Here is a 20577-nt window from a genome sequence, read left to right as displayed (position 1 = left end):
GTGTAGTCATCTCTGATGAATCTTTTTCCCATTTGCAAAAAATCACACAGTACTACTTTCAACAATGGTCCAAGAAGATAAAATCACACTTTTCTGGTTACCACATTCCAGAGCTCAAAGAATTGTTTGGTTGTTGGAAGAATTGGGGGTTGAGTATAACTTACATATGGAAGACCGTGTTCAAGATGTTAGGGCACCAGAAAGTTTCAAAAAATTTCATCCATTGGGTAAAACACCAATTCTTCATGTTGAGAAACCTGATGGAACTGTGAAAAAATTTGGTGAGTCGGGATTTATTGTTCAATACTTGATTGAGCATTATGACACCACAGGCAAGTTCAAACCAGTAACAGAGGATGACAAGGATCTCATTGATTACTTTAATCATTACGCTGAAGGAACTATGCAACCTTTGCTAGTTGGTTTGTTGGTGAACAATGTTGCTGCTAAATCCGTTTCTTTCCCCGTCAGCTTGTTGGTCAAGACGGTAGTTGGGAAAATCAATCTGGGTTACTATGCTCCAGAGGCGGAAAAGAATGTAAAATTTTTGAATGACTTTTTAAAGGCCCAGCATGCCAAGGGTAGAAAATGGTTTGTTGGTGATAAAATTTCAGCAGCTGATATTATGCTTTCATTCCCAGTTCAAAAAGTGATTGTTGCAAATGGTGGTGCCACGGTTAAACCAGTTAAAGAGAGTTACCCTGACATGTATCAATACTTCCAAGACATTACGTCGGAACCGGCATGGATTAGAGCTGCTGAAAAGGTGAGAGGTCGTGATCATGTCGTTATCAATGGTAAGTTATAAGAAATCCTTACAAAAAATGAGTTTATTTGTAACCACATAGTTTTAATGTACAACAGTTTCTCGATCATTAAGTGATTGCAAGATCAACGGTTGTGTTCATCACAACAATATGTACCTCATATCTTTCGTTCGTAATTGGGGTCCCGTTTTATATTTCACGGCGTTAATGAGAAAAAAAAAATAACGTCAGTGGCGCATGTAAGCCCCCCACGTAGCAAACAAGAAGAAAGAATATTTTTCATATGCGTTTTCCCCCTGGATGTGAAACCGAGTATAAAAAGCGATACAATTGTCACTCGAGCATTTATTATAACAAAACTGCATTCACTTCATTAGACTACAGCCATGCCACAAGAAGATAAGATCGTTGTTCATTGGTATGTAATAATACACCTTGATTGAGCATTGCATACAATACTAACTTTCTAAACCTAGGTTGAACTTCTCCCGTGCCCAAAGAATTATTTGGTTATTAGATGAGTTGAACTTATCTTATGAGTTGAAGATTTATGAAAGAACAAAGGAGTACAGAGCTCCAAAAGAATTGGATGAAGTTCATCCTTTGGGCAAGTCGCCAGTTGTTGAAATCACCAAGCCAGATGGTGAAGTCATTCAACTTGTAGAATCAGGATGGATTGTCCAGTATTTGCTCGAAAACTATGACGTTGATGGAAAATTCAAACAAGCTAATGCTCAAGATAGCAACCAGGTCAACTACTTTCTTCATTACACTGAAGGAACCTTACAACCTTTGTTGGTTGGTTTGTTGGTCAATCAAATGGCTACTAAAGTTCCACCATTTCCAGCCAATTGGATTGCCGGTGCTGTTGTCAAAGGAATTAATGCCAAGTACTATGGTCCAGAATTGGAAAAGAATTTAAAGTATTTGAATGGAATTGCTGCTGCTCAACATGCTAAGGGAAGTAAATATATGGTTGGAAACAAATTATCTGGTGCAGATATCATTTTGTCATTCCCCATTGTTTCAATCTTTACTACAGGTAGAAGCGTGCATCCAACAGTTATTCAGGAATTCCCCGAGTTGTACAAGTATTACCAAAACTTGAGTCAAGAGAAGGGATTGAAGGATGTGGATGAAAAGGTCGCCAAACATGAGCGTAGTCCACTCAAGTTGTAATCAAGTTACTTCGTTGGTTGTGTTAGTAAATTTTTGATTCAACATGATCGTAGATTCCTATAGGTTTAGTGAAGAAATTGTAGAAAAAAGAAAAAGGAAAAAGAAACTGTTTTTTTAAGAAGGGTCCCCATCGATGCAAAAACGCTGTAAACACGGAGTATGATGACTACTCATTCGCTGGAAACCTTTATGACCACACATATGAACTGTGATCGATAACACAAGCTATCAGGTTTAGTTGAAAACAATCGCTTAGTTAGTGGCGTCATTGTATTTTGTAACCTTGTAATTAATCTGTCACCTATTTGGATAACATTGTTTCCCAAACAGGTCTTGACCCCACTCTTGGTTCACTTTCGTTGTTAGTCGTATATCTGCATCACTACTCCTGTGCATTACTGAATTGGTCTTTGAAGGATCGGCCACAAAACTCAAATTTTTAGTGAGTTACTTTCCTAATTAGGTAAAACAAGGAATATGATAAAGAGGGACAAAAAAAAAAAATTTAGTAGCCCTAATCTGTGATTGTTTATTTTTTGTCACAAGATTTCTAATACCCTCATCAAGACATTCCGAATAAGGTATATAACTTTATTTGTGTTATTCGTATATCCCTATATCGCGATTTGGATACGCTTCTTGATTGTTCCTATAAATACAGAAGCATTTCTCGTGGTTTCGCTTAACTAGACTTTACTTTTCACAGCAATATCCCTTCTTATCACAAAGAATGACTATGGCACATCAACCAGGACACCCAGAAGATAGGTTCATTTTACATTGGTATGTATGAAGCCCAACCTCAAATAATGATTCGTATTACTAACGTATTTTTAGGCTTGATGACTCTCGGTCACAAAGAATACTATGGTTATTGGAAATTCTTCAACTTGATTACGAAGTGAAGATATATTTGAGACATCCGGAAACATGGCGTGGTCCAGTTCAGTTATTCGACGCTCATCCAACGGGGAAAGCACCAGTATTGGAAATTATTTTCGGTGACGGGAGACCAAGTATGAAACTCGCCGAGAGTGGATTTATTATGCAATATTTGTTACGATTTTATGACCCCAATTATATCTTGAATCCAACCGAGCTTGGCCAACAATTAGAAGTTGATTACTGGCTACATTACAGTGAAGGTTCATTACAGCATCTTAGTATAACATTGTTGATCAACTCAGTAGCTAGACATATTGCACCATTTGGTTTGAAAGGTATGGCTAAGTTGGTTACAAAGGGGTTGAATAATGGATACTATATTCATGAGTGGAGGTTGTGTATGCAATACTTGGACGATAGGTTGGCACAAAATGGAACTGGATTCTTTGTGGGCAACAAATTAACGGCAGCCGATGTTATGTTGAGCTTTCCTATCTTTGAAAATGTTTTTGATAATTTGGATGGAGTTAGGGAGATCACTCATGATAAACGAGATTTGAGGAAAGTTTGGCCCAATTTGGCCAAGTGGAGTCGGATGATCAAAAATATTCCTAGTTATAAAAAGGTGAACCAAATGATGGATGAAGAAGTAGAGGATTTAATTGCGTTGAATCCTAAGTTTGACTACGTTAAACAGACTTGAGAAGTATGTGTGTTTACCGATTTCGGAGAGGATTAGTTGTTCGGCAGAGTTGCGTTTTTAACTTTCTAGTATACCCCTGTAGCTTTGACCTAATAAAAAAGTGATTAGCTCAGTCATATTTGATGCCACAGTTCCTCTAAAAACCCAATTTTGCACCAAGAAGATTGCCATTTTGCACTTTGAAGACGATAACTATTGAGTTCTGTAGTCATTAATTAGATTATTTTGCAATATTAACCTAATATCTTTGAACGAGGCTTCTAAAAATGGTTAGTTGCGAGTGAACCACAGTTTATATTGATGTATATTTTCCTGCATGTGGAAAAAGGGCAACTAATTTACCAAATTACACTACCTTGTCATAATTTTGCATCCATGATTGTCTAATTTATTGGAAAACTGTGGCGTCCTCCTTTATACTAGCCTCCCCTTCGTCATCACTTGTATTAATAATCAAAGGAGGTCTTAGTAAACAATAGAGCCCGTTGGAAGTCTTGAATATAAAAAAGCCATCAAATTCCATCGTTCCATACCAGTAACACAAGCTAAACCTCATAGCTGCTGCGATTAAACAATATGGCACCAACTTCAATTATCAATAACCAAGAAAAAGCTCAAACACCATTGAAAGCTAAATCCGCTGCCGGGAGCAATGACGATGACTTCAATGAAATCGTTGTCAAGTTAGCCAATTTGAAGCCAATCGGATTTGCAAAAGCCTCCAAGGATATTGTCACTGGAGGTGACAAAGAGTGGGTTGATCGTTTGCCAAAGACAACCAGGGAGAGATTTGAAAAATACGGAGTCGATCTTTCGGATGGATACCCTTATATTCCAGAAAGCGATCAGATCCCTAAATTTGTTGACGAAGCTTTTGCAATTAGAAGTGAAGATTATCCATTCATCGAACGTGGTAAGAATGCGGATCCAGAGAAGAAGGCATTGTTCGGTGCCGCTAAAGATGTTATTCACTTAACTCCATACATCGGAACTGAAATTGTTGGATTGCAATTGAGTGACTTGACCGATCAACAAAAGGATGAATTGGCATTGTTGATTGCTGAAAGAGTAGTTGTATTCTTTAAAGATCAAGACTTGTCACCCCAAAAGCAATTAGAATTGGGCCATTACTGGGGTCAAGTTGAGGTTCACCCACAAGCAGCAAGAGCTGGTCGTGATCTTAAAGGAGTTACCACCATTTGGCAAGAGTACCAAAAGGAGAGAGCTGGTTACCCTTTGAGCTTCAAAAATTCCAAGATTGGCAATTCACAATGGCACAGTGACTTGGTTCATGAACACCAAACTGCTGGTATCACCCACTTGCATCTTGATGCTATTCCTCCATTTGGTGGGGAGACAATCTGGAGTTCTACTTACGGTGCTTATGATAAGTTATCGCCTGCCTTGAAAGAGTTCTTAGATGGTAAAACTGCCATTTACAAGAGTGCACATGTGTATTTGGACCGCAAGAATCCATTGAGAGGTCCAAAACATGTTGAGAGAGAACACCCAATTGTTAGAACTCATCCTGCTACTGGTTGGAAGTATTTGTTTGTCAACAGGTCAATGACTGATAGAATCGTTGGTTTGTTGAAGGCTGAGTCTGACGTTATCTTGAATTACTTGTTCAAAGTCATTGAAGAGAACAGAGACATTCAAGTCACTTTTAGCTGGCAACAACAATTGCCGGGCTTGAAGTCACAACCAGAAGGTGAACAAACATACAGAGGTACTTCAGCTCTTTGGGACAACAGAATTTCCAACCACAATGTTATTCATTCGGAAGAGAGTATCAATGGTCGTCATGGAACTAGAGTTACAGCTTTGGCTGATACCGGTTATTTTGATCCTGAATCAAAGAGTCAAAGAGAAGCCTTGGGATTGTCTTTAGATTAGAGTGTGTAGTGTTTTTGTATCTCTCGAGACATTGTTTTTGAATATAATGAGCCGGCTCTTAAGTAACACCTTGTATGAAACGAACTCCTTCATTTCTTTTGATCCTGAATTTCTAGTCGAGGTAATCTCACACCTGTGTAGAGCCCTCGCCCCCAAAAATAGATTCTAATTTCAGTGTTCGGTAAGGCTCTTAGTTACTCGATCGGGAAGGTTTTACCCACTACATTGTGTCATAGAATGTACGGATAAATTTATTGAATTTTTTCTTGCCACTTATTCCTTATATTTCTTTTTTTATCCGCGATTTAAGTGTTCTCAGGGAGAAGGGTACTCCTTCGTAGTGACGGAGCAATATTCGTTAACTGGCGGCTCGTCATTAGTTGTAGTGCAACAGTTGACTGTTTCCCCAGCTTGCGCTTCTTCTGTACAGTCGGGTCTTGTAAGAAATGGGGCATATGTAAAGCTAGAAACAGTACACAAAATTGACACATTTTTCTTCTCCAACCGATCACAGTCGTGCAATCTGGCTCAAATCTCAAAAACGACTAAAGTCCGCCCACACAATCAAATCGAAATACATTCTGTTCACACTTTTATAAATACCACGTAATTGACTGACACTATCCAAAATTGGGATAATTTCCGCTCACTTTCACCAATCACTATCCTAAACACTCCCTTTTCATTGCGGCTTAAATACACTTGATTTCCAGAATGCCCCCAGTTGAAATCTCATTCGATTGGCCAAAAAGTATCGAGGAAATCCCCGTGGTGGCATCAACCATTTACCACCAACTCAAACTTTTAATCTTAGTCCAATATTTTTCAAATAACGATAGAGTATGGGGTAGCGTACACTTGGCTAGAGACATAGTCTTTGTGCTTTTTATCTACACTGCTGTGGTGAAGATCTTGCACGCAATTTGGAGCTACGGAATCACCGGAATCGTGAAGAAAATTTACTACTCAGTATTTTCCTCCATTTCACAAAAGTTTATGTCATTACCATTTATCAAAAGTAAGATTGACAAGGAATTGAACGAGACTGTAAAGAAAATCGAAAAGCAAGTTATTCAAAATGATGAGAGTTTGATGCAGTTTACTGAATTACCCAATAAAGGATTGGATGATTCCGTTGTGACTGAGGAATTGGTCAAACTTCAGGGCTTGAAACATTCTGACTGGGTTAACGGTAGAGTCAGCGGTGCAGTGTACCATGGCGGAGATGACTTGTTGAAATTACAACTGGAAGCCTACCACAAATACAGTGTGGCAAATCAATTGCATCCTGATGTGTTCCCAGGTGTCAGGAAGATGGAAGCAGAAGTTGTAGCAATGGTATTGGACATTTTTAATGCACCAGAGGGGGCATGCGGATGCACCACTTCAGGAGGAACAGAATCGTTGTTGTTGACAGGGTTAGCGGCCCGTGAATATGGAAGAAAATATAAGGGGATCACTGCACCTGAAGTTATTGCTCCAATTACGATCCATGCTGGTATTGAAAAAGCCTGTTACTACTTTGGAATGAAGCTTCATAAAGTTGACTTGGATCCAAAGACTTACAAAGTTGACATTGGGAAAGTCAAACGATTGATTAATAAAAACACTGTGCTTCTTTGTGGCTCGGCCCCAAACTACCCCCATGGTATCATTGATGACATTGAAGCATTGTCAAAATTGGCTGTCAAGCATGATATTCCTCTACATGTAGATGCGTGTCTTGGTTCATTTATTGTCACGTTTTTGGAATCATCCAAAGTCCACGGCTCAAAGGAGTTACCATTGTTTGATTTCAGAGTACCAGGTGTTACTTCAATCTCCTGTGACACTCACAAATACGGATTTGCTCCAAAAGGCTCATCAATTATTATGTACAGGTCTCCCAAGATGCGTGAATGTCAATACTACATTTCAAGTGACTGGACTGGTGGTATGTACGGTTCTCCTACTTTAGCTGGCTCAAGACCTGGTGCATTGATGGTTGGCTGCTGGGCTACATTGGTACACATTGGTAAAGATGGATATAAAAAGAATTGTTTCGATATAGTGAGTGCGACCATGAAACTTAGAAAGGCCATTGAAACCAACCCAGTCTTGTCCAAATACTTGGAAGTTATAGGAGATCCTTTGGCTTCGGTCATTTCATTTAAAGTGAAATCAAGTAAATCCAATAACTTGTCCATTTACGAGTTGGGTGATTTATTGGGAAAGAAGGGATGGCATTTCGCTACTTTACAACACCCGGCTGCCTTACATTTTGCCCTTACACGATTAACGGTACCAGTCATTGATGAATTGATTGCTGATCTTGTCTCCTCTACTGAAGAAGCTGTTGCATATGTAAAGGAGCATGGTAAAACTACCGGCGACACAGCGGCAATGTACGGTGTTGCAGGAAGTATTCACACCTCTGGTTTGGCTGATAAGTTAATTGCGGCATTTTTAGACTCCATGTACAAAACATAGATAGATCAAAAACGTAGAATCGTTTGACGTTTCTGGTATATATACGTAGAATTCGGAGGATACAAATTTTATGGTAAATGAGTGCGGATGTTTCTTCCCAATTAGGTAATCCAAATATGACTAACCGCTGTAATGACTAAAATTGATAAGGCACGAAAAAAAAAAAAGAACAAAATAAAAAATAATATGCCAATTAAACACAACGTAAAACAGTAGAGCATCAGTTACCATCCAGTTCACTCCCACTCGCAGAAGAGATACGTCATGGCTACATGCTCCACCTTCTCCTTCATTTCAAGCACTTTCAGTTTCATATCATGTACGAGCTGGGTATTTGCTCAACTTCCACAAATTATAACAAACTACAAACTTAAATCAGCCGAAGGAATATCTCCACTGTTTCTTCTACTTTGGTTTCTCGGTGATTTTCTTAGTTTCACTAGCTGTTTGATGAACGATGCCGTTTTGAACTTCCAATTATACTTGAGCATCTTTTTCCTTTGTAATGATGTGACCTTGTGTTTTCAATACTACTACTACAACAGTGTGTACCCAAAAACAATGCCTTCCATCTATCATCCTATTGACCCAGTTGTGCGAGAGTCACTAACCAATAGCAAAGACGTTTCAATACACAATGAGGGAGTACATATCAAGCATAAACATGGCAGAGAGCATCACTCCCTCAACGATGATAGTGTGTCAAGTAGCTATGACTCCACCGAAGAGTCTAGCTCAATGTTGAAGAATGTCGCAGTTGCTGCGGTTCTCCACAGTGGTCAAGCAAATGCTCTACTGATAAGTTCAGACTCCAATGATACGGCAATAACTTCATGGGGACTTGTTTTAGCATGGGGTTGCACATTAGTCTATTGCAGCTCAAGATGTCCTCAATTGTACAAGAATTACCAGCGAAAGTCAGTTGAAGGGATATCTCCCTTGCTTTTTGGGTCGGCATTATTGGGCAATTTGATATACACATTGTCGATCCTAACAAGCTGTGCTTTGGTACTTGGTGATGATCGAACCAATTTCATCTACAAGGAGTTACCATATATCATTGGCAGTTCAGGAACAATTGTATTTGATGCTGCATATTTTTACCAAAAACATATATATCGTAACAGCGGAAGTAACACCTCCACGATGACGTTGGAGCCATGGGATGAGATAGAGCATAGTGGGACGGAAGGAGTATAAATGAATATATCTAGAGTGTATTGTGTTATAGACTGAAAAAAAAAAAAAAAAAAAAAAAAAACTCAGTGCAAGATCATAAGACTTGATCAGATTCAACAAAAAATGCTTCGAATGCAACGTCCATCTCGATACTTCATTAGCTATGGTAGAGGGAGAATACGACATTGGCAATGTGGTAGTAGTCGACGTCACTTCACTGCCATCGCGCCGGTGTTACAGAATTCTCCAAGCCAACTCACAATACAGTCACTTGTGGCCACTCCTGTTGATTATGCACGGTCGATCTTGGATATTCCACTTGATGTCACTCCACATCCATTACGAACTATGGATTCGCAAACACTAAAGCATTTGACAAAGAGGGAACTCCGACATCTTCACTCGATTGAATTTGGATCAATGGAGGAGAAAGCTGATGCATGCTTTATCGTATCGACAACCATGAGGGAGCTTCTACACTCAGACGTTAAGCAGGCAAGTCACATATATCATTTACTAACAGACGAGGAAATGAAACATGTAGTATTTCGACATGTAATTGACACCGTTCAATCAGATGACGCTGCCAAGGTGTACATGCAGTTTATTGCACAGCCAAAATCTCATGAAACTCGTTCCAACTTCACCAAAACTCTCTTGAAATTATTGAAGTCGGATGTGGCCCCAAATCAAAAGTCAAGAACCTTGTTTGGGTTCTTTGAAAGGATAGCTCAAACTGAAATGGTGAATTCAGTACCTATCTTTCTCGATGTCAACATCTTCCGCAATCTACTTGACATTGTCGGTGAAAGCAACCATTCAGATCTATATTCATACTTTTTACACTTAAATATAAGGCCCAAATCAAAAAGTGTATTTAAAAAGTTTCGTGGTAGTCTTTTGACAACATCTCCAAGATCGCAGTTCATTGCTAATACAGGATACATTGACCCCAAATGGTACGATTTAAACCATACCAAATTTAACCCAATCCACGCATCACGAATAATTGAATTTTACTCATTTCCTGAATTGAATGCAATTCATAACCACTACGTCAATCAAAATGACCCTGCAAGAGCATCGTTGTTTTTGAGTTTTATGGTATCCAAACTCGAGAAGGAAGGTAAAAATGAATTGACTCAAAAGCCCGAGTCCTATACTAAGGATCGGGTTCTGGTGATTCTCAACTGTGTTCTCAACTTGATTATAAAGTTTAAAAGTGTTTCGAGTGCAACGCAGATTCTCAAGTTTATGAAAAATGAACATTTCAATGTAAAGCTCGACAGTCTTGTATTGTTACTTAAAGTGCTGAGGCGAGCAAAGGAATACGATCAATTTATCACAATACTAGCAGGAATTCAGCTTGATACGCTTAAACGGAATGAGAGGAATACTATTGTCGATGAGATCATGTTACTAATGCGTGACAAATTTCATTCCTCTCCCAAAGTAATCATCGGATATGTAAGTGCATTGTTTGGTGCTCCTCAACGACAAGGGTCTGGTCTTTACATCTTGAACGAGCTTGGGATATTGAGTTTCCCTTATGAATCTACAATTGCTGCAAAAATCACATCCACCGGGGTCGTACAAGCTGCAACAGTTGACAATGCATTGACGAACTCAAAATTGACAAGTAGAGCCTTATCATATGTGTATCAAGTGCTATTCAATTCAATGGACGTCACTCAAAGGCATGATCCCACTGTCATTAATAAGTACTTTCAATTATATGTCAATTACATGGCTGACAACTCAGTAGATGAACCGGATGATAAACCATTGGGAGTCTTTCTAAAGTATTCGCTTTATGTTGACGAAAATGCCGAACAAAAGTCCCTTGTTCCATCGGGAAACTACTATCTAGCAAGAACAATCTTTGAATATTACAAGACAATGCACTTTAAAGGGAATCAGATATCATCTACGACATTGCGAAAGTTATCGAACACAGCAATCACAAAGTTCAATGATTTTGCATTTGCCACAGAAGTAATGCGATTTGCGAAAGAGAACGGCAAGATGCTCAGTTTTTACGAAATATTCCCATTTATCAAGAAGGCAGATGAAAATCGGGACACAAAAAGGTTTGACTTTTGGATGAATGAGTTGACCAAGATGGGTGTGAAAGCGACATCAAGAGAATTGAATGAGTTTATCAAATTTTGCAGAGAACCTGGACCAGCCAAAGATGCATATAAATACAAGTGGAGTATCACAAAGCGTAGAAGAGACAACAGAAAGGCGTTGGATCGGTTGGGCGAGGATTTTTTGCCTACAACTGTAGGGAATTCCACAGTGAAACTGTCCCTGGACAAGGTGACTGAGGAGATTGTGCAACACGGCTCTTAGTATGTAGGATGTATCTGTTGTGTGGAATTGAGCGCGTAAGGTGCAAAATTTAATCTAACTACGATAATATGATGTGGGATTCTCATACAGTTTGTATTTTTGTGCTACGTGAGTTTTGTGTTTACATTTATTACCAATTAGGAAAAATGTAAATAATAATGAAAGAGCATATCAAGAAAAGGCTCAGAACGAAATCTATACCAGAGTTAGATTGTCATCAGCCAGAAGTAACTGCTTCCACTCATCACATCCACCTATCAGAAAACCGAAGAATGAGCTTTCACAATATGTTCGACACTGATCTACTGCAAACACATTCCTCGTTTCAACATGATGTACCAGATCAACCAGTGATGGCATCGCTACAGAGTACACCCAAACACCAATTCAGCGGAGACCAATCGAGGACAAAATTTGGCAGTCAACACTCCAAATCTCCCCTCGAAGAAAGGGATAGCACGATACTGCTGCTGACTTTAGCAATCGAGGATCACAACCCAACACACCATGATATGAATACCCAATTTGATGCCATTCAAGTGAGAATCAACAACGCCATAGATGAATTAGAATCTATATACAAAGTAATCGGATATACACTGTCTGAAGTCGAACTGAAAAAGTCGGAAATATTCTCAATTGTTCAAGATACAATTAATAACTTTGCCAATAGTCTAAAACGGAAGAAAAGTACTCTAGAAAACGAATGTGAATGGTTAAAACAACAGATACAGGTAATTTTATCAATGGTTAATGATGCTAGAGGGGATAAATCTTTATCACTACTACAAAAGGGTCTCGTATTTAACAATCATCAACAGTACATCGATGGTTATAAAGAACAAATTCTTTCCAAGATGTCGAGTACAAGTTTCAGGTTGTTTAAGCTCGGAGATGAATTAACGGTGGAACAACAATACGACTACATGGTTAAGAATATTCCCGAATTGACGCTTCTTGAGCAAAGATCAAGATTGAATATGATATTTGTCGAAGTGTTGAAGGTTTTTGTGAGATTATACAAACAATACAACGCATTGAACATAGAATGTGCTAAACTTGTAGCTTCTGTTGGAGCTACAGAATTTGACGACAAGGTCATCAGTCTGATGCCGTCCTTGAGTGAAGCAGAGATGCATCGACAGGTTATCGAAGAATTTACTTGCTTGATACTGTCGATCAACACGAATCAAACACCCGACCAAAGCGACAATGATGTATTTGTGCTAGCAAGTCCAGTTAAATCGTCACTGCGAGGTCAATCGTACTCCAACGACGGATTAAACCAAGATAATGTCAAGCGCTTGAGAGAAACCAATTATCAATTGGTGCGAATAATGAGAAGTTTAAAATTCACGCGAATATCCCCCGACTTGGTCCAAGCACTTCAACAGGAGATTAAAATGGGCCGAGAGCTGTTGGATAATCGAAAGAGTAACGTTATGGAGATCATCAACAAATGCCTTGAGTCCATTGAATTTCTTCAGTATTCAGATGAGCATTTAACTGATTTGCAAAAGAATGAAATGGGAGAAAGCGAAGGTTGCTTGGATAGGGAGACATTGAATTTGATACTACGCGATCCGCTTGAGTTTGGTTTACATGATGACAACATAAACTATTTAATTCAATTTCAAAATCTAGTTGAAGCAAAAATAAGTGAAAAGCGTGAGAAATGGCAATACTATTCAGAGTCGTGTATGCTGTTGTGGGATAGATTAGGTGAAAGTGAAGAGTATGTCAACAATTTTATGCAAAACAATAACAACTTGTCTGATCTTGCCCTTCTCAACTTCAAGATGGAATTGAATCGATTGTACATTAGAAGATCCGAGTACATTGAAAGCTTCATATCAGATGCAAGGATCGAAATTGAAAATCTCTGGGACAAAATGTTTTACCCCCAGGAAACGAGGAGCCAGTTTCAATACTTTCATTACGACCCTGAGAATGATGATGGGGACAAAGAAAAAGTGTTGAATATACATGAGGAGGAGATCAAAAGATTGAATAAAGAGTATGAAGAGAAAGCTCCCATTTTGAAGGTATACAACGACTTGCAAGAATTGATCAAAGATCAAAAATTTCTTCAAGAAAGCTCCAAAGATTCGTCAAGATTATTGAGTAAAAATTCTTGCAAGATTTTGCTTCATGAGGAGAAAATCAGAAAACGAATCAACAAAACCATGCCTCATGTCATTGGCTCATTAAAGCAAGAAGTGAAAAATTACAACAACAGAGTTGTCCAAGAGGGCAAAAAACCAATGCTGATTGACGGGAAAGATTTTTTTGAAGAAGTTTTGCGTCTTGAATCTGAACACTTGAATACTGGCACTAGAGTCAAATCCAAATCAGCCGCCACATCGCCTATGAAAAGACCAATCAGTGCATCGAAAGTCTCACCTGAAAGAAAACCCAAGCTGAGATTCATGTCAACTAGAATACCACCAGCTCCATCTGCAACCAGAGCTCGGATTGTGAAGTCACCAACAACCAATACCCGCCAAGCAACTATAATGAAACCTATTCATCAATCGCTGGCATCCACAATCCACCACGTCACCAAACCATCTCTTAGTTCGCTGTCAAGTAGCCAGGTGAATTCGTCAACATTGACGATGGACAGTCCCGTGTTGGCAACACGAACTACTTCATTCACGTCGAAACCACCATCAGTTGAATTGAAACCGCTAACGTCACCTCTCAAATTGTCAACAACGAAATTGAATGCCCCTAACAACTGCAAAGTTGAACGATTAACCACTAATCGCCACCACTACAATGATGAGATTCCTGAAAACAAGGAAAATAATTCAATCATGTATGGCAATGATGTTGCCAAATTAAACGAGTTTCCACCACTAAAGACGCAATCCAACTTTACCAATCTGCGCGAAGGGGTCAGCAGTGCATGTACAAGTGCAGGGAATGACACGTCAACTATAATTGGTGATGATTATTTTGCATGGCGAGATGAAAAGATTAAACAATTGAACGAGCTATGATTTTGTATAATCGTGTCTGGTATAGATTTTAAAAGAATAGCCCATGTTTTGTAGATCTTTGTGAATATATCGATTAACAATGTGATAAAATGAGTGGCACCAGGTAATATGAGATGTCATTCTGCTGATGACACAATTTTCACGCTGAACTTATATAGCAGTACACGCATATACACACCATATTGAACACATCCGCTAATGAGGATGGCTTGATTTGGATTCTGAATCCAACGATATTGGGACAGGTTTGATGGCTTCTCCGTTTTGGTGAGAATGAGGCTTGGGTTTGTACAAATGTTGATCTCCATTTACCTTGTGCTCCACTTGTAGTTGCCCTTGTCCAGTGCTCTCTGCTTCTTCCCCATCGTCGTAATCATCGTCATCATCGTCGTCATCATCATCATCATCCTCATCATCATCATCCTCATCATCATCATCATCTTCTTCTTCTTCATCGTCGTCATCCTCATCTTCATCGTCGTCCTCATCTACAATAGCCAGACTTGACTCCTTGTCGGCCAGCTCTTTCAGCTTCAACTCTTTCTTCTTCTTCAGCACTGCCTCACTATCCTCCTCTTCCTCCTCCTCATCTTCTTCCTCAATAACTTCTGGATATCCACCTAACTTCAACACAATCTTGTTAACAACTTCATTCCAATCCATCATTCCACCCATACCTATATCCCCATAACTTCCAAACACCTTCTCCAGTGGCTTCAACACTTCAATCCATGGCATTTCTTCGGCAATCATCCTCAATTGCCTCTTTGTAGTTATAGCATTATACGAATAACTAACCATTGCTGGTGCCAATAATATCGGATATGAAGTATTCCAAGCACGAATGACATTGGTCAATAAATTATCGCAGATGCCAAGTGAAATCTTGGATAACGTGTTTGCAGTCAAAGGACATACAACCAATATATCCGCCCATCGACGTAGTTCGATATGCAAAACTGGATCCAGCCTCGTTTTCCAAGTCGTCCACTCATCGGCATCTCGCCAAACTCGTACTCCCTTTACATTTTCCAATACATTAAGACTTTCTTGTAGAAGGAAATTTTCACTCGATCGGGTAAGTATGAGCTGAATGGCAATCTTGTTTGGTGTATAAATTTCAAACAATTTGTTGATAATGAGTTTGATTTTACCTGTAGAAAGTGCACCGCATACACCAAGCAAAACGTGTATTTTCCCATCATCTTGTGGTAGTCTTGGATCAATATTGGCATTTTGTTCCAAAATTCTGGGTGATTGTTGACGAGTAATTTGCGAGGCTTGATGTGGAACTTGCGCTTGAGTTGATGACGATGCTGCTGTCAATGAAGTTGCTGACCCAAGAGACACAGCATCTCTGATGCTATCATGACTTTTGGATCCATCACGTAAGGGATAGAAGGACGATTGTAAAGCTGCGTGGGATCCTGCTGAGTTGGAATTTGATCCCGACCCACTTCTTGATCTATTGCCCACCTTGGGTGGTTTTACAGCCTCATCAACATAGAAATGAGCGTGTACAGATGGAGTCTTGTGGTGTTGCGGGTCAGCTGGTGGTTGTAATAAATAATCCAAGCTTGTGACTGACTCATTGTTGTCACTAAGTATCGTTGGAGATCCAGTCGAGTTTTTCAAATTCAATGAGTTTAACGTACTCACCAATGAATCAGAGTGCAACTTCTCTTTCAAATAAACACCTCCAGCCATAACAGTTTCCTTCTTTTGTTGGTCACTCTCTGGCGAAGACGTTGGTTGCAACTGGGGAGCAACTTTATTATTTGGTTGCGCAGACAGCAGTTGAAATGAAGCTGATTGCGTGATACCAGGACGAGATTGAGGTTCAGACTGGGCACTCGGTATTTGGTTATTTAATGGTGGAGACGATGGATTCCTCGATAAAATCGAAGGAGGCAACTCTTCATCATCAGTTTTAGCTTGCAATTGCAATTTCTTCTCCTTGGATGAGGGATTTGATGGCATTTTTTGTATTTTTCCTTTCTTATGGGTGCACAAGAGCAAAAAGCGTGGACAATTCAATCACCCAGCGACAGACTTGCCGACTATGGTAGTAATAATGATACAAGTGGAGTTATAAAGTATTGGAAGTAAAGTGGAACAAGTGTTGATCTTTAATGTGGATTACTACTCGCAGTTGCCATAAATGAATGTTTTTTTTTTTTTTCTTCTCCTCTAGTAAAGTGTGTGATGTCAGAGAGGGAGACTGAGTGAGTGAGAAAGTGAGTAAAGAGAATGAAGCAAAAAATTCCTCCATTACTGTTTCTGTTTCCGTTTTTTTTATTTTTGAGCATTCCAGGCACGACATAAATTTAATTCTCACTGTGTACTGCATACTAAAGCATTATTACATAGGGCTTTTACCATTGCTCTCTTCTAGTAAAGGACAACCGTATGGTTCCCGATCAAACCTACTACAGCTACTACAACGTCTCAAATATATGTCTCTGTTCTATGTAAGCTAATAACTCTGTACTCTATCAATCTTCATTGAGTGTCATCTTTTGAAAAAGCTCGCTAGTGGGCTGTTGCTGTTGCTGTTGCTGTTGCTGTTGCTGTTGCTGTTGCTGTTGCTGTTGTTGTTGTTGTTGCTGCAGTTGGCGCAGCTCTGGTGAGTCCTGATTGACTCCTGAATTTCCGGATTGTACCTTTACTTTATCTTGAGCAGCTACGCTGTGTCGCTCATTGTATGTGGAGGCTGAATGCGCCTGAAATGGGACATGAACGGGTACCAGGGACGGGGTGGCGGAAACCGGGATTCCATATGGCTGGGGTTGGTAAGCGTTTGACCCTGGTAGAGTCGGTGGATGCGAAGGTGGAGCTTGGTAATAATATGGCATGAAATAGTATCCTGAAGCAAGAACGTTCTGGTTCGAATTTGATGATGGTAGAGGATTTTGCGATTGCGTCATGAATGGTTGCTGTGCTGCTGATGGTTGTGGTGGTGGGCGTGGTTGAATGACTGGGGCATTTGTTGAGTAAGGTGGTTGCTGCTGGCTCGCGGGGTTTCCGTAATAAATCTTTTGTTGTAACAGGTTTCGCTCAAAGGCCAAGTTACTCAATAACGATGTACCGGTTGGGTTGGTTGAGAATTTTTGGTGTGCATTGTATGGAGACAACACTTGTTGGGGAATGTATTGACCCCCAGGTAGTAGTTGTGTTGGTGGTGGCGGTGGTGGTGGCATCTGTTGGTACCCTGGGGAAGATGGATCATTGTTCATTGTAAGGTCAGAACTGCTGTATGGTCTTCCGTACATAGCTGAGTTTTGTCTCGGTCCACGATGAAGTTGTTGTATAACGTAATTGTTAAACTGAGGAAACTTGTCATATCGTATCGTTAAAGGACGCCCTTCAAATTCGACATTGTTAAACAACTCAATAAGCTTTTCCGACGAAGCTCTGTCTTTGGTTGTTACTATTGCAAATCCCCTACTTCTGGATACAATTTGAGGCTGGCCAATTTGTCCATAAAATAAACCTTCATTTAAGGTCATTTGTTGAATGGGAATTTCAACTCGAAGTATAGATATCTCATTATCTGGATCAAGCTCATTGGCTTTTTCAATGAAAAACTTTCTCAATGAAGCCCAATTCGAAGTGTACGGCACATTGCCCACAAACAAACGTGTGGGGCAAACTTTTATCAATTGTTCTGGATTATTGCCTTCACCAATAGGGATCTCAATAAGATCGCCATCTATTGGGTTTGTGGCATTTGTGTCTGGTTGATCTTCAACTTGCTGTATGTCGTTCCTTCCCTCCCCCACCTCTTCCGTCTTATCAACAGATGGTTCCGATTGTTGACGTTCAGGTATCGACAATGGTGGCACAGACAGCTTTCCTGAAACCAGGCCGTCTGATGAAATGGTTGACAAATTGCTTGATTGTCGATGTCCATGGCTGGAAAATATAGAACTCGCGTGGCTACTGATTGTGGAGCTTCTCCCCGTTGATCTGCGAGAGTCAAATGATGACCATGCTGTCGAATCCGTTGACTTTTGTGACCTGTAGAATGAATTGTTTTTCCGCAGTAATGATGGTTGACGATATTGTGGCGGAACATAAGACCGATTGAACTCAGGCTTGAATGTCTCATTTGAGTCCCCTGGTACTGAAGATTTTTCGGTTGCATCGAGGTTGAGTTGAACGTTGAGAGTTCGGCCCTTCCACTGAGACCCATTCAATACTCGTATAAGGTTATTGCATTCAACTATGCTCTCAATTCTCACAATAACTTTCGCTGGGGTTGTTTTGAAAACTTTTAAAACTTTAAAACTTTCAGTACTAACAGTTTGCAGTAGCAACTGCTCAATCTCATCTTCTGTGGTAATCAGAGCGACATTAGTGATTTCAAGCACAAATGGTTTAGGTTTAATTTCTGAGTTTCCCGGCGATAAGGAGCTGGTATTTCTTTTGATAAAGTTAGATGATGATGGCCGAGAGTCGCTCAAGGCAATTGCTTCTTCTATTCGCGACAGTCTAGGTAAATGCGATGACCCTCGCCTCTGACGCTGTGGCTGTTGTAGTGGTTGTTGCAGTTGCAGCAGTGCTTGTTGTTGACGCGCCTGCAGCTGTTGTTGCAGCTGGTGTTGTTGTTGCTTTTGACTCATGCCCAATTGTGACGTACGACTAGCATTTGAATTGGATGGGTGTCTGGCATTGGTTATTGGTTCATTGGTTGATCGATGCATTGTTGAATCTTGCGTCAGGAAGGTTGCGGAGGACGGAATTGCGTGACAATTAAAAGTTCGACTCCGTTGTTTTCTCGGTCTCTCGCTTGCACTTGCTGCTTCTCGTTGAGGTTCCTGCTTCTTCATACCGTTATCTCTTTCTTATCAAATTTAGTTTAACCTAACCCAAAAAAAAAAAAGAAGACAGCCAATCTCCACAAGATCTTTCTTTTGAAAATTTTATGAGATGGTCCTCTATAGTAATTTTGGACTGCCTTTAGCTAATTAGACTTTTAAATGTTTTTTTTTTTTCAAATTGCAATTTCCAAAGGCTTACAAAAAATAGTACTAAATGTATACAATCAAATAATTTAATAAATAATAATTTTCCATTGTGTCCCTGACAGCAATTTTAAACAAAAAACAAAAACAAAAAAATACAAAAAATTAAAGTGTGTATGCTCCTTATATTGTGTTAGTAAGAGCTCCTTTAACTGTGCAAACGCCTGTGGATGCATCATTAAGCGCTCGTTTACGAAGAACAAAAGCGAAGTCTACACAAATTTGAGAATTACCCACACAAACAGTCTTAGAAAACGAAGGAGGAAGAAGATGATGATGATGGCAATAGTCAAAAATATTGCCTTGTTTGCGCACAATCGGAGATTTTCTTTTCTTGCTTTATGAAAAAGCGATCGAGAACACTGTGTTTCTTATATGTTGATGCGTCAATTGATAATTGTACTTGTCCCAAGCGACAAGGATCTCTATTTTTCACTAATTTAGCAAGGCACTGAACCATCGATTAGATCATTGAGGTGTGTGTGTGTGTGTGTGTGTGTGTGTGTGTGTGCGCGCTCGACGTTGCGGTGTTCCTTTTGACGATGAGTATATACCAGCGCTTCCTTTTTGTGATACTTTCAATTGTTTTTGTTTTCACATTTTTTGACGACCAAAAATAAAGAAAATATATAAATAGCAACCGAATCACCAAAACAAACCGACGATCTGTTGGAGATTTTTTCGAAGGAGTTAGGAGCTTGGGTGATCTTATTTCCTGGTTGGGCCCCATTGTTGTAACCTAAATGATGGAGGAAGCTCCCCAATGATGAGATCTTATTTCCGATCTCACAATCAAGGCTCGTGAATTTGCCCAAAATTGTTTGAAGCCATTGTACTACGCTACCTATGGTTAGGAACTTCGCCTGTATGTGTTATTTTGTTTTTGGACCTACAAATACCAGAATTTTGCGTTCCTCTGGCGTTCTAACGACAACTTTTTGGTGAGATATATAAAGGGCGTTAGACAACATTATGTGTGTGATAATCGTGCTTTACCCTCCAATTATCCGTTCTCCTTTCATCGAGCTCATTTGAGACAATACAAGCTCAGTCAAAAGAGATTCCGTGGGACTGGATGTTTAGTGGCGAATCTGAATTGATAATGTGAGTTG

At 39.7% G+C, this 20577-nt stretch overlaps 10 protein-coding genes across 10 annotated transcripts; 8 read left to right on the top strand and 2 right to left on the bottom strand. All coding sequences in view use genetic code 12, as the record gives it.

Moving 5' to 3' along the window:
- Positions 1-64: 64 nt before the first annotated feature.
- On the top strand, positions 65-808 carry CPAR2_806930 (glutathione S-transferase; the record flags this gene model as incomplete). The annotated part of the gene is made up of 1 exon (XM_036808595.1): positions 65-808. One exon carries the CDS (start codon positions 65-67, stop codon positions 806-808), a length of 744 nt encoding a protein of 247 aa, XP_036665316.1.
- A 345-nt stretch (positions 809-1153) lies between these two features.
- CPAR2_806920 (glutathione S-transferase) lies at positions 1154-1946 on the top strand (the record flags this gene model as incomplete). The annotated part of the gene is made up of 2 exons (XM_036808594.1): positions 1154-1185; positions 1244-1946. The coding sequence occupies 2 exons, from the start codon at positions 1154-1156 to the stop codon at positions 1944-1946; spliced, it is 735 nt and encodes a 244-aa protein (XP_036665315.1).
- Positions 1947-2676: 730 nt separating this feature from the next.
- On the top strand, positions 2677-3534 carry GTT13 (Gtt13p; the record flags this gene model as incomplete). Its single annotated transcript, XM_036808593.1, has 2 exons — positions 2677-2729; positions 2784-3534. 2 exons carry the CDS (start codon positions 2677-2679, stop codon positions 3532-3534), a joined length of 804 nt encoding a protein of 267 aa, XP_036665314.1.
- Positions 3535-4110: 576 nt separating this feature from the next.
- On the top strand, positions 4111-5430 carry CPAR2_806900 (uncharacterized protein; the record flags this gene model as incomplete). The annotated part of the gene is made up of 1 exon (XM_036808592.1): positions 4111-5430. One exon carries the CDS (start codon positions 4111-4113, stop codon positions 5428-5430), a length of 1320 nt encoding a protein of 439 aa, XP_036665313.1.
- A 714-nt stretch (positions 5431-6144) lies between these two features.
- Positions 6145-7899, top strand: CPAR2_806890 (sphinganine-1-phosphate aldolase; the record flags this gene model as incomplete). Its single annotated transcript, XM_036808591.1, has 1 exon — positions 6145-7899. The coding sequence occupies one exon, from the start codon at positions 6145-6147 to the stop codon at positions 7897-7899; it is 1755 nt and encodes a 584-aa protein (XP_036665312.1).
- A 264-nt stretch (positions 7900-8163) lies between these two features.
- Positions 8164-9099, top strand: CPAR2_806880 (uncharacterized protein; the record flags this gene model as incomplete). The annotated part of the gene is made up of 1 exon (XM_036808589.1): positions 8164-9099. One exon carries the CDS (start codon positions 8164-8166, stop codon positions 9097-9099), a length of 936 nt encoding a protein of 311 aa, XP_036665311.1.
- A 327-nt stretch (positions 9100-9426) lies between these two features.
- Positions 9427-11433, top strand: CPAR2_806870 (uncharacterized protein; the record flags this gene model as incomplete). Its single annotated transcript, XM_036808588.1, has 1 exon — positions 9427-11433. The coding sequence occupies one exon, from the start codon at positions 9427-9429 to the stop codon at positions 11431-11433; it is 2007 nt and encodes a 668-aa protein (XP_036665310.1).
- Positions 11434-11591: 158 nt separating this feature from the next.
- On the top strand, positions 11592-14438 carry ASE1 (Ase1p; the record flags this gene model as incomplete). Its single annotated transcript, XM_036808587.1, has 1 exon — positions 11592-14438. The coding sequence occupies one exon, from the start codon at positions 11592-11594 to the stop codon at positions 14436-14438; it is 2847 nt and encodes a 948-aa protein (XP_036665309.1).
- Positions 14439-14633: 195 nt separating this feature from the next.
- On the bottom strand, positions 14634-16418 carry CPAR2_806850 (phosphopantothenoylcysteine decarboxylase complex subunit; the record flags this gene model as incomplete). The annotated part of the gene is made up of 1 exon (XM_036808586.1): positions 14634-16418. The coding sequence occupies one exon, from the start codon at positions 16416-16418 to the stop codon at positions 14634-14636; it is 1785 nt and encodes a 594-aa protein (XP_036665308.1).
- A 515-nt stretch (positions 16419-16933) lies between these two features.
- On the bottom strand, positions 16934-19063 carry CPAR2_806840 (uncharacterized protein; the record flags this gene model as incomplete). The annotated part of the gene is made up of 1 exon (XM_036808585.1): positions 16934-19063. One exon carries the CDS (start codon positions 19061-19063, stop codon positions 16934-16936), a length of 2130 nt encoding a protein of 709 aa, XP_036665307.1.
- Between the last annotated feature and the right edge of the window lie 1514 nt (positions 19064-20577).

The sequence above is a fragment of the Candida parapsilosis genome, contig 005807 (assembly GCF_000182765.1).
Source record: "Candida parapsilosis strain CDC317 annotated contig 005807".
In the NCBI taxonomy this organism is placed as follows: domain Eukaryota; kingdom Fungi; phylum Ascomycota; class Pichiomycetes; order Serinales; family Debaryomycetaceae; genus Lodderomyces; species Lodderomyces parapsilosis.
Note: the sequence above shows the minus strand (reverse complement) of the source record. Positions and strands in the feature narration are given on the sequence as shown.